We start from the raw sequence: 12,480 nt of genomic DNA on the forward strand, positions 1-12,480 counted from the left end.
GCTGATCTGCACCTGCATGAAGGCCTCTAGCAGCTGGCATGGGCCCCTGACATCATCAGGTAACCTCTGTGCATCTCTGTCTGTTCCTTTCATGGTAGTGCTTTATCCAGTCCTTGGAATAAGAACCGATAATTAATAACAACTTAAGTCTTTTGCCTTTGTTTTCACAGGGATATCCAGGACAGAAGCATTATTAAAATCTACCGGAAAGAGCCCCTGTATGCCTCCTTTCCTGGGTCCCACATCACCAATGGTGACTTGCGGGTAAGAGTAGTGAGTTGCACAGGGGCTGCCAAGGAACAGTCATCATCTTCCCCAGAATGTGGTGGTAGGTGAAGGGGACAGATTGCTAAGGACCTTTCCAGCAGTGGCTGTGATGCTGCTCTTCTGGCAAGGAGTATATTTCTACAGATGTGCAGCCTCATAATCTTCACACTTGGTCTCAGTCCTACTTTCTGAAAGCCTGGAGCATACCAGACTAGCAAAGGGAGAGGGAAATTCCTTGTAGTCTGCAGACAACAGGTTTTGAACAGGTGTATGCTTTCTCTGCCAGACCTCCAAAAATATGATAGTAAAAGCCTGGGGTTCAATCCAGGATTGTCACTTATTCTTTCTCCAATAATGGGCAGACTGGCATGCTAATGTTCTCTTCTTCTCTGACTTCTTTTCCCTCCAGAGAGAGATGGTCTACACTTCCAGGGAGTCCTCTCCCACTCGGCGCCTAAACAGTATGTCCCCTGCTTCCCACCTCACTTCTGGCTCCCCTCCACCAGTGCTTCAGTCATCCTCGCCATCCCGTTCTCGTATGTCTTACAGTGGTGGGCGTCCACCTTCCTACGCTGGCAGCCCTGTGCACCATAGTGAACGCCTCTCCAACTTGCCTCCAGCCCAAGGTGTCTCCCCAAGTCCCAGTGCTATCTTGGAACGCCGGGATGTCAAGCCTGATGAAGATCTGGCTGGGAAGAACATGGTGTTGGTGAAAAATGAAGGCCTGTACGCTGACCCCTACAGTATGGTGCACGAGGGACGTTTGAGCATTACATCCACTCAGTCATTGGCTGGGATGGGGGATCCCTTTGCCTACCCTGGGGGCCTCTATAAACGGGGCTCTGTCCGTTCTCTCAGCACCTATTCAGCTGCCGCACTTCAGTCAGAACTGGAAGACAGCTTATATAAACCCAATGCACAGATCTATAGCGATACCTATGGTCCAGGAATGGGCTTTCGCTTACCCCCGTCATCCCCCCAGAAAATTGCTGATGGCCGACTGGTGGACGTTCAGCAGAGCCAAAGCCCCCACAGCCCTTACTCAGGGCCTCCAAGCCGGTCCTCACCGGTGCGCCAGTCTTTCCGCAAAGATTCTTGCTCTTCAGTCTTCATGGAAAGCCCTGTCAACAAGCCACGGAATCCCAGCTCTTCAGGGCCTCCAGAGCTGTTTCCTGGACCTGAGCGTCCCCTTTCTGGATTCAGCTCACCAGTGCCTGCTAAGGATACAGAAACAAGGTTAGATGTTCTGCCTGCCTGCCTGCATATGTGATGGACACTGTGTGTGTGCATATGTGAGTGACTGACTGAAGGCTGATGTGTGTGTTTGTGTGTGTGTGTGTGTGTGTGAATCAATGAGGGAGGGAGGGAGGGAAGGAGGGTGAGCTGGGGTGAAAGAGTATTTGTGTATGGATGGTGACTTAGATTCAAAGAGATAAGGGAGAACAATTAGTTGGCTCAGACTCTACCTCTGCCTTGAATTCAGTCTTTTGAGCACATTTTTTGACTTTTGAGACTAGTCACTTCTCCCATGCCAGCTGTTTTGCCATATTGTCCAAGACAAAATGCCAGATGTGCCCAAAGGTTGCCTGCTTCACCCTCACTCTTGCCTAATTTCTTCTTCCAGTCTGTTTTCATTGGATGTTCCTTTCTCACCTTTTCTGCAAACTCTTTTTCCTTTTCTGTTTCAAATTTGCATCCTTACTCCATGCCTCTTTTTTTTAGTTCACTTCTCTACTTTATGGATGCTTTTAAGCTTTTGGCTATCCAGCAGGCCCAAAAATCACACAGCATCTCCTCTCCTTAGCCCCGTTTGAAGTATTTCTTTCATCTAAGTTGTCACAAGGAAGTGGCTTGTCAACATCCTTTTGCTGACCAGGTTGCTCCTGTACTACCTTTTTCACAGAATTTGGCATTTTTGTTCACTTGCTTTTTATGGTACAGATTATGTTGCTGACAAACTGTTGAATCAGATTATTTTTTGTGTTGTGCTCCTCTACTTTTTCAGACCTGATTTATGTTGATTTTTTAAAATTAAAAACACAGTTGCAGCTGTTCAAGGTCAGTGTGTAGAGTCACAGTGTTTTTGATGCTGTTCAGGGCACCGTATCTTTAAATTAGGGGTAGGAAACTTAGAGCCTTTCAGATGTTGTTTGACTTCAACTGTTGTCATTCCCCACTATTAGCCATGCTGTCTAGGGTTGCTAAGAACAGGAACTCAGCAACATTTGGAGGTCCACAGGCTGCCCACCCTGATTTCACACACCCCTGCCTGCAGATTCTCCCCCTGCCTGCAGATTATTTTCTCTGAAAATAATTCAGACAGCTAAAACAATTTCAGTATGATACTAGACCTCAACAGCTAACATAAATTCCCTATTATATGTTCTTAAATTCTGTTAGAGACAATCCTATGAAAGTCTACTTGGAACTAAGTCCTACTGTGCTCAATGGTGCTTACTCATAAAAGTGTGTAAGATTGCACAGTTAATGTCTATTCCTGTTTCTGCACAGGCTTTACTTACTGTTTTCTTCCCATTATTTCTTCCAACCCATGTTTATAGAGCAAAATAATGCTGTTTTAATAAATAAAAAAATAAAAACATGAGAAGAAGGCAGAAATTTAAGTCTCTTCCCCTTTGTGAGAAAAGTAGCTGAAATTAAGGGACAATTAAATGAGACTACTCAAGGGCCAATTAAGGGATAATTCCTCACGACTTTCCCAAATGTAATCAACAATAAGCAATAGAATGGAAAGAATCTAGAAGCAGAAAACTTTTAATTTGACATCAGAAATGGTTTTGCTGAATCTGTTCTTGTTTCTGTGTAGATGTTAAAAAGGATTTTGGCCATGGGGATGGGATTTCTGGTCACCTAATGCTATATTACAAACTTTGTTGGATCTCTATTTTAATTCCTTGTCCCTGTGATTGTGGAAAAGCAATGCCCCAGCAGCACTAAAGGGCTGAGAAAACAGCTGCTTTCACCCTGAGAAGCTGGAATGGTCCTGTCCCTTCCGTGATACCATGGTGGGTGGCCTCCTTCCCCCATTCTCTTTAGGGGACTGGCTAAAGATTTACACTGGCAAATTAGATAGCAAGAGAATGTGTGCCTTATCTCGTGTTTAATCTCCAAGTGACTACATCTCCACAGCCAGGATGGTTCTTGAGCTGTCAGCTGAGTTGTTGGGGAAATGGTAGGAACAGAGCTCATTAGAACAACAAAAAGATAGAAAGAAAGTAATGATTAGGAACAGCAAGAGAGAGTGAGCGAGCGCAGGGGCTGAGGGGAGTGAAAGGCAAGCAGGAGAGGTCAAAGGAATGACAAGCGTGGTCCTGTCAGGAGTTAATGTACCGGAAAGTGTGTGAGAGAAATTTCTCTTCAATGCGGAACCTTCAAGGAAGGCTGACTAAGGAGGGCCTTTGGGATGGACATATTCTAAAGAGAGTAGCCAAAGACGCAAAGCCACATTTTGTACCAGGTTTTGTATCATATATGAGGAAGCTGATTTCCCCCTTCCCTTCCCCTATCTGAGGTGACCTCTGCCACTTCAGGGGCTATGACCTTCAAACAGAAGCAGTCTGTCACCTCACATTAGCCAGACAGCACTGACCTTAACAGGATATACAAATTTTATTGGCTTAGTGGCTGTTTATATGAACAGGCTGGGGATGGCATTTGATTCCCTTCTAGAATTGGACCCACCTACCTAAAGAGCTTATTTCTTTCCTCTTCACAAGTCTCTGCAGTTTCTCAGATGGACTAATGCCTACACTGCATATTTGGGGGAGAAAACTAGGTGCTGCTGACCTGTATCTTCCCCATAGCTACATTTTACTTGACAAAAGGCAAACATCCATGTTCGGAAAATGAGTTTACAGGGTCAGGTAAACCATCAGAAGTGTCTGTTTTATTATGAGTGTCTGTGAGTGGACCCCCCTCCCCCCCCACACACACATTCCCATTTCAGTTTGCTAAAACTGTTTGACTTCCCCTTTGATCTGACCTTATTTATGCTGTTGCCTTTTGTTGTGATTTTCCCAAAAGCATTTGCTTGGCCATTGTGGAAAAACAGAAAACTGAGAAAGAGGGACCTTTACTCTGATTCAACTGGGCTGTTCTTTTGTTCTTTCATTTCTTATGTCCTCAGGAAGCTCATTTTGCTCCATTGCTCCTTGGTTTTCATTGTACACTGAAGACACTGCTCTTCCAGAGGGCTTTGGAGTGGCATGATAAGAGTTTTCTCAGATGCTGAGGTGTTGCCTTTTAAATGTAATCTATCTGCAGTCCCCCACTCCCCTGGGAGATCATGTTATTTATTTTCTAGTATTTTACTTGATAAGGTGATTTTAGCATCCTGGCTTTTCTGCAGGCCAACTGGGATACTCAAGAGACAGGGCTGTATTAAATACAGATGCATTTAACATGAGATACATTTTTTATTATTTTTATGTCCACTCATGCTGCCATGCTGCTACAATAAGGGTGGGAAACGTGTGGCTTTCCAGATGCTGTATGACTGCAGTGCCTCTCAGACCTTGCCAGTGTAGCTGAATGGTGAGGGATGGTGGGAATCAGTGGTGTGAGGTCCAGATCTGTAGGGCAACCCTCCCCATTTTTTCATTTGTTAATTTATATGCTCTTTAAAGCGGGGGGGGGGGGGAGTATGTGTGTCTTTAAAGGACCCTATCTCCATAGGGCACTCCAAGTTGTAAAAAGGGATGTATGGAAATGGGAGAGAGGGACTTTGATTTTGGGGGTGGGGGAACCCTCAGGATGGATTTAAGGGAGGTAGCAGAAGGGGAAGCATATCTTGGCAACGAGCCAGGGAGATTAAATGCAACAGAGATAATCAGGGCCTGCCTACCTTTATTTCAGCAACTGCCCATGAATAGTAGAATGAGGGGATAGGTGGCATTCCAGAAATCCAGGGTTTCAGATGAAAGATTCAGGGCTCCAGCCTTAGTAGGCCATTTCCAAACACCACCACAGATGGGAGTTGCAGTCCAGCATCTGGAGGGTCCCACATTCCCACCCCTGTACTTGGCAGAGAATATCAGGAGAAACACATGCTCTACCCATCCCATGTTTCATCTGATGCTCTTTCCTCTTTTCATTAAGGGAACGCATGGAAGCCATGGAGAAACAGATTGCTAGTCTCACAGGATTGGTACAGAGTGCATTGATGAGAAGCTCTGATGCAGAAAACCCCAGGTATGATTGTGGAGGGTGGGAGCAGGTAATGCATGTTCATTCTACTCTTCTCTTGGCATTGGCAGAGATGATGGGGTTGTCTATTGGTTAGGTCTTTCTTTGGTGAGTGTAAAACAGAGTGTTACCCAGCTATAGGTCCAGCAGATGATTCAGCTTGGGCAGGTTCTGCTCTTGTATTAGCCAAAGTTGGGCTATAATGGTTAAAAGTGTTGTACTTTGGGCAGAGAAATAAGTGCTTGAATCTCCACTCAGCTGTGAAACTAACTAGGTGGCTGGTGGGGTGGGTGGGTGGGTGGGGGTTAGTTGCAAAAGGAAGACAGGAATCCCACGATTTTGATAGTACTGTAGAAGAAGAAATTTCAGCACATGTAATTGGATGAAAAGAATACTGGTTTACTTGTGGAAGTATATAAAATGCCCTTTTAAGCACAATCCTATGTGCGTTTAGAGAAAAAAAATGGCCTACAACTGCCAGCATGCCCTGCTGTGAATTGTCAGACTTTTCTGTTTAAACAAGTGTAGGACTGTATCTTTGTCAGCAGACCTTTCCACTAACTAGATTTTTTTACTAAGTTCATCTTCCGTATATACACCAAGCACACACACTTTTATAGTGTTGATTTTACCATATCCACCTCCTCCCCATCATAATAAGACTGGAAATGTCTTTTTCATGTATAATCCTTGCTTTCTGTCACAGTGAGAGAACAGAAGGAACGAATGGAGGAACACCTCCATCAGCAGGTGAGTAAAGATCTTGCCTTTATGTGCTCATGGTTGCCTTATCACAGACAGGGAAGTGATCTTATGTGCACCAGTGGAGCAGTAGAGCAAGAAGTGCAGTGGTTACACCTTCTCTTGTTGTTGCAGCTATGCCTAGGTCAAGTACATATTTATCTTGACAAAATTTGGGATTTGGGGCAGGTGGGTGTCCACAAAAGCACAACATTCCTTTCTTTCTTTCTTTCTTTCTTTCTTTCTTTCTTTCTTTCTTTCTTTCTTCACTGCCTATTCATGCATCTGGTGAAGGCAGCAATTTGGCTCGCTATTCTGTGCCATTTTTTCTTTGAGGTGTGACAGAATGAGAGTAGGAAGCATTGCCTTCAATCTGATTTGACTTCATGGTGATCAGTTTTGGCTGTGTGATGTTGCAAAACAAGTCAAAGTGAGAGCAATGTTTCTTGACTGCACAATGAATTGGCTTCATCACAAAGCCAAAGTGGGGTGAGGGGTTATGTGGCATAGCCCTTGTGTCAAACTCAACAGACAGGTTTTTTTATCGCTTCACATGACCTCAGACTGACTGATTTTCACTGGAGGAATTTAATACATTTGGCTGTGCACCATTAAGTTGGTAAATCATTGAAAGGCGGACATTGATGTTTGAATCAGATCATAATAAGGAGGAAAGAGAGTTGAGGAGTTTTAAAGTGATAGCTGCAAGTTTGAAATCGATCTAGATTTCATGAAACTGCGTGGTTTTTATTGTGCCCATAAGCTATTTCAGACTACTTTGACTAATTAAAATTCTTTGGGCATGAAAATACAGGTCCCCTATTTCCTTGAAGTGCTGCTTGTACTGTAGAAAAAGAATAACAAACAGCCTGAACTGGCGATGAAACTGGCAGTTTTTCTTAGCCACGATTCTTTCTGGATACAAAGTAAAAACCTTACAGTGCAATCCTATGCATGTTTAGACAGAAAAAAAATGCCCTCTGACTCCCAACAAAAGCCTCCAAGCTCCCAACTGTGGAATGCTGGTGTGGTAGGACTTCTTACTGCTTAAGAAGCATGAGATTGCCCTTACATTCTTTGTATTGGAAATCAGAGAGGGAAAACCATTCAACTTTAAACTGCAAGTCCAAAGAAAGGACTGTGATGATGTGTGATTCTTTCTGTAAATAAGGATTGTCAAAACTATTGGATCTTTGCTGTCATTTCTCTGTTAGCTCCCAGCAGAAGCACTGTAGGTACCCCAGTTCCTGGACCTCCACCATCATCCACAACTGGTACACCTGCTGGCCAGCCCACTGCTATCACTCGCCTGCACATGCAGCTTCATCTTCATGACTTACAGCAGAATGCTAGTGACCTCCGCAACCAATTGCAGCAGTTGAAGAAACTACAGGTAAGCTGGAGTTGGAGAAGAGCTGTTTTTATGCTGCCTTCCATTGTGTGCATTAACAAGAAATACAGCTGCTTTTTTAGAGCTAAATTCCTAGTCCTTGCAATTGAAAATCAATGCTTAAAAGTGAATGGAGGCATTTGCTGAAATCTCTGAAGCCAGACAGGTGACTGAATTCAACTTTCATTCAGCAATGGTTCCCTGCATGATTCTGTGCTGCTCCCCAGGACTAGCAGAACAAGAATCACTTATGTAAAATAGCTGGGCAGTTAAATCCTATTGCTGTTCAGCGAAGTCTAGATGGCCACAGGATTTTCCGGAGTCCCAGCTCTGACCTCAGAAAAGTATTCCTGGGTTGGAGCTGGAACTCTGAAGTCAGAGCACCCTGTTCCTGTCCTCACAGTTGGCACAGAAAGCGCTGTGCTGACTGCCAAGCCAAGGCTGCAACAGCAATCTCGGGGACAGACTTGCAAAGTATCCCGGTGGTGCTTGTCCTCCTACTCACCTGCTCCCAGGCCAAACGCTTAGACAGCCAAAATGGGCTGTCTTGGCGTTTTGCATAGCAGAAGAAATGTCTCCTCATTCCTTCAGCAATGTATAAAATGTCTGTAATCCTTGGAGTTCAGAGTGTTACAGGCAACCTCATTAGACTGTACCCTAAAATGTTGCGAATTGATAAACATAGGTCTATAAAGTGCAAAATAAACAATCCTGGACTGTTTTAAACTAAGCATGATTTCTGGCTAAATTTTGTAAGGGTTAAACAGATGGTACAGGAGTTTTTTCCACACTGCAAAATGTACTTGTCTTCCATAGTTCTTTCACAGGCCAAAGCAAACTTACTCACTGATACTAACCCACCCATCTCCATAGCATCCATTCCACCCTTCCCCATCCCCATAAATGCCCCAACATTTTTCTATACATTATCTGTATGTTTTTGTTTTGTATAAGTGTAAAGAAAGGGTGCAAACAAATTCAGTATGGAGAAGGGCTGCCACTCAGTGGTAGAACAAATGCTTTGCTTCTCAAAAGTCCCTGGTTCAATTCCTGCATTTCCAGGCAGATCTGGGAAAAATTCCTACTTGAAAACGAGGAAAGCTGCTGACAGATAACAGATACTCAATTAAAGGGACTGATAAGCCAACTTAATATAAGACCATTTCCTATATTCCTATTTCTTCTAAGGCTTCATTTCAGTTGGGGATAATGTGTTTCCCTCATTTTTTTTTTGAAGCAAATTTTATTTGGGCATCTAGGAGAAAACAAATAGGATGCCCAAAAAGAGAGTAAATCTCGCTTTCTTTTTGATCTCTGTTTCTTTTCTCTTTTCTGTTGACTTTAATCCTCATTAGCAACACTCACCAAAACAAACCCCTCTTGGTGACGGGCGATACGATTTTGGAATATCTGGCACAAAATGCAAGAGCAGATGGCAGCTGTGTATCCAGCGCCAACGATCCATTCTTCTATCCCCAACTGCGGAAGGTGCCTATGTTTTCCTCTGAGTTGCTTAGCTCCAGAGATAATTAACAGAGACAGCTTGTTGGAAGCTGGAAAGCAGTGAACGGTGCAGGGCGGTGGAAAGCCGATTGGCTCATACCCCTTTGTCTCCCCTAGACACTTCTGAACTTTGGAAAGCCTGCCATATCTGGTTTCTGAACTGCCTTTTGCTATCAGTGTCAATTGTTTTCAGAACGCATCACTCAGTTGAGTGCTGGGGGAGCATCTTGGGTTATGGGTTATGGATGATACTCTCAGCAGTGCCCATGCCTTAAGCTAAGGCATGTATGGGTTAATTTGATTTTACAAGCTGTTGGCTCCATGGCCAAGTGGGTACTAGAACCCATATTGCCTGGGTCCTAGTCCCACACTCTTAACCACTATACCTCACTGACTCTCATAATACTGATTGTATTCAACCTATGTACTCATCCTTACCCTTCTCATCATCATTAGCCCTAGGATAGATTTCCCTTTCTGAAGCATGATGATGTTTCAGTTATTATTAATTTCAAAAAAGGGATGTAATTTGTTTCCTAGAAAATTGAAATAATTCCAGTATGTGCATATACTAATTCAATTCAGTTTGTATATGAAGAAAAAGGAAATGCTCTATAGACACCATATCCAATCTTGTACTCAGAATACAGTGTCTTGCTGTAAAGTGCTGGAGCATGGTGAGACTTGTAGGCCTTTGTTCTGGCTAATCATGCATAAATTGCTATTTAAAGGATTGAATATTGCCTCAAACATGACAAAAGTATGAAATTAAAAAAATAAAACAGGATACTTAATAGTCATCTCTTCCCTGTTTTCACATGCTAGAAAAGTGTGTGTGTGTGTGTCTGACTGTATGAAATTCTTGTGCATGTATATATATGCTAAGCACTAACTTGTGACATGGACTATAGATATGTAATGCACACAAGCCCAATTCGCATCATCTCCATTCTCTTTTCAGCATGTCATAATACTTTTGGGGCAAATACTAATGTAAGTGCAGATCAACCCTCTTTCATACTGCAATTTTCTGGGAATTTCCGCTGCACAAAACATGCTAGAAAGTAGTGTGTCTGGAGGTGTACATATCATGTAAGAGCCTTATTCATGCGCTGCGCGTGTTTGTTTTGATAGGGTTATAAAGGAGAACTTTGTGGTAGATTGTGCCTTAATGATGCATCTGAAGGGAGTCAGATTTGCCTAGTGAACATTGTCAGTTTTCATAATCTGCACATGTTGGCAATTTCATTCTGTAAAAATTCCTTATTGTCCCTGGCTGTCTATGGTGGAAACAAGGGCAATTGTTCAGTTTTCTCTCAAGTGGCTCTCAGCTAGCACCATGAGAAGTTGTCTGCTGCACTGGGGCACTGCAGGAAGCCACATCCCAAACCATAGCAAACTGGGCATAACAAGGGGCTGCAGACATACTGCTGCTCCCACAGAGAAACAATGCCACACATGCTAACTTGGAATGAATGGGGATCCCAACAGGGTTCAGCCCATGCTGAGCACATTTCTTACACACAAGTGTGTTGGAATTGAATCCAAAGTCTAAAGGGAAACAGTACCTAATTATTCTGGATACACCAACTGGATTGGATTATTCTGGATACACCAAGGCTGGATTGTGGTGTGCTTGTTCTCTAGCCTTTTCTCTGGTGGACTATGCCTGTAAAGCTTGATTTCTGTTTCTGTCACTGTCTTGCTCTTTTCAGCTTCAGAACCAAGAGACAGTGAAGACAATGCTGCGGCGGACAGAAACTGAGATCAGTGTGCGGGTGACAGACACTATGCGCAAACAGGAGGATCCCTTGCAGCGGCAGCGCACCATGGTAGAGGAGGAGCGCCTCCGCTACCTCAACGAAGAAGATCTCATAACCCAGCAGCTAAAGTGAGGATTTTGCAAGGGTTATGTGGGTATACTAAGGACGGGCAAATCTGGCAATTCTGCTTTCTCTCCATTTCTCATTTTTTAAAATCTTTGGCCGAGTTCATCCCAGTATTTGAGATTCCTTTTTTAATGTTGAATTTTGCTTTTGTATACATTTTTCTTCAACATATATACTTTGGAAGCAGTTTGCCTCATTTTATGCATTTTTAAACATTAATTTCACTATTAAGCACATTTTTGTGCACACTTATGCTTGTGTGCACACTTTTGTATGGCTTGATTTTATTAGAAAACCTCATTGCAAATTTGGATAAGTGTGAATTTTGATGGATAACTCAGTTTTACTTTATGTACTAATTCAGAAGTGTGAAATTGGATAAGTTTGCATTAAATTATATTGAGAGTGCAAACCTATGCACATTGTGGAACCTTGTTCTGTATAAACATGCATAGGATTCAACCTTTAATACATGTGAACTGAATAAATCTCCCTTCCCCATCCATAATCTCTACATGTTTTATCCAGGGCAAGTGCTGAGCGGAATGAGCAATAGAGTTAATTTTGTAGGTGGTGAAACTGGACAATAATGCCAAATCCTCCATTAATAAGAAAAAATTGTTTTGTTTCCATAAAACTAAGTAGAATAGATTTAGTAGAGAGCTTGGAGCAAAAAGAGGTTGAGAAGGGATTTAACAATTTTAATGTTTTAAATGTATTCAGTTACACTTGTAAAAAACAAGCATATGTTTATGCTATATTAGCATGAAACTACTTATGCTAGCTTTCCTAATTAAAAATGAGCTTCATTATCAAAAACTGCCAATTGGGGAAAAAGTTAGACAAATGAAGAAAAGGATTAAATATAGACTTGTTCAATGCATCTGTCTATGGCTGCAATCCTAAACTCACTTAGGAAGGGAAAAATCCCACAAGACACAGTGGCATTTACTTACTTCTGTAGTAGCAGGTTCATCTCCCCCTCACCCTAGTTTAATTTAGAGCTATGGTGTGGAAGGAATGCAGATTTACTCCTCCCTCTTCACCTTCCCTCTAGAAGCCACACAACCACCTGATACTGGCTCCAAGCAGAAAGCATATGAGCATGTATAAATCTCCCAATGCCATTGTCCCAGCATGTATCCTTCTCCCATCCTCTCCCTGATGCCCCATGGTTGTAAAAGTTCTAAAGAGACAGTGATGTATTTACATGCAGGTTTTGGATCACACTGCTTGAAACCTTCTCAATGTTACCAGATTTTATTGCCTTACTACCTTCTCTTGGATAATCCAGTATCACACATTGGAAGGAACATTAGACTTGCAGTGTTTTTTTATTACATCTGCAGAGTTTGATCAGTTATTTGTTTGGATAACCTTTTGACAGGACAACCTTGTGCAGGCTGGTTAGAAGTATGCCAGACTAAAGACTAGATAAAATTGATGAGTTAGACCTATGCATGGTCATATTTAGAGTAGATGCAC

General features: G+C 42.7%; 1 protein-coding gene across 1 annotated transcript in view; it reads left to right on the forward strand.

Moving 5' to 3' along the window:
* The window catches only part of SRCIN1 (SRC kinase signaling inhibitor 1), a 149,895-nt gene that overhangs the window by 101,557 nt on the left and 35,858 nt on the right, over positions 1 to 12,480 (forward strand). The window contains exons 5-10 of the mRNA XM_044444502.1: positions 171 to 264; positions 677 to 1,503; positions 5,386 to 5,478; positions 6,179 to 6,226; positions 7,435 to 7,606; positions 10,822 to 10,997. Of these exons, the coding sequence (XP_044300437.1) occupies positions 171 to 264; positions 677 to 1,503; positions 5,386 to 5,478; positions 6,179 to 6,226; positions 7,435 to 7,606; positions 10,822 to 10,997 (1,410 nt within the window). The remainder of the gene's footprint in view (positions 1 to 170; positions 265 to 676; positions 1,504 to 5,385; positions 5,479 to 6,178; positions 6,227 to 7,434; positions 7,607 to 10,821; positions 10,998 to 12,480) is intronic.

Source organism: Varanus komodoensis, unplaced genomic scaffold (assembly GCF_004798865.1).
Source record: "Varanus komodoensis strain SLA01 unplaced genomic scaffold, ASM479886v1 scaffold45, whole genome shotgun sequence".
Lineage (NCBI taxonomy): Eukaryota > Metazoa > Chordata > Lepidosauria > Squamata > Varanidae > Varanus > Varanus komodoensis.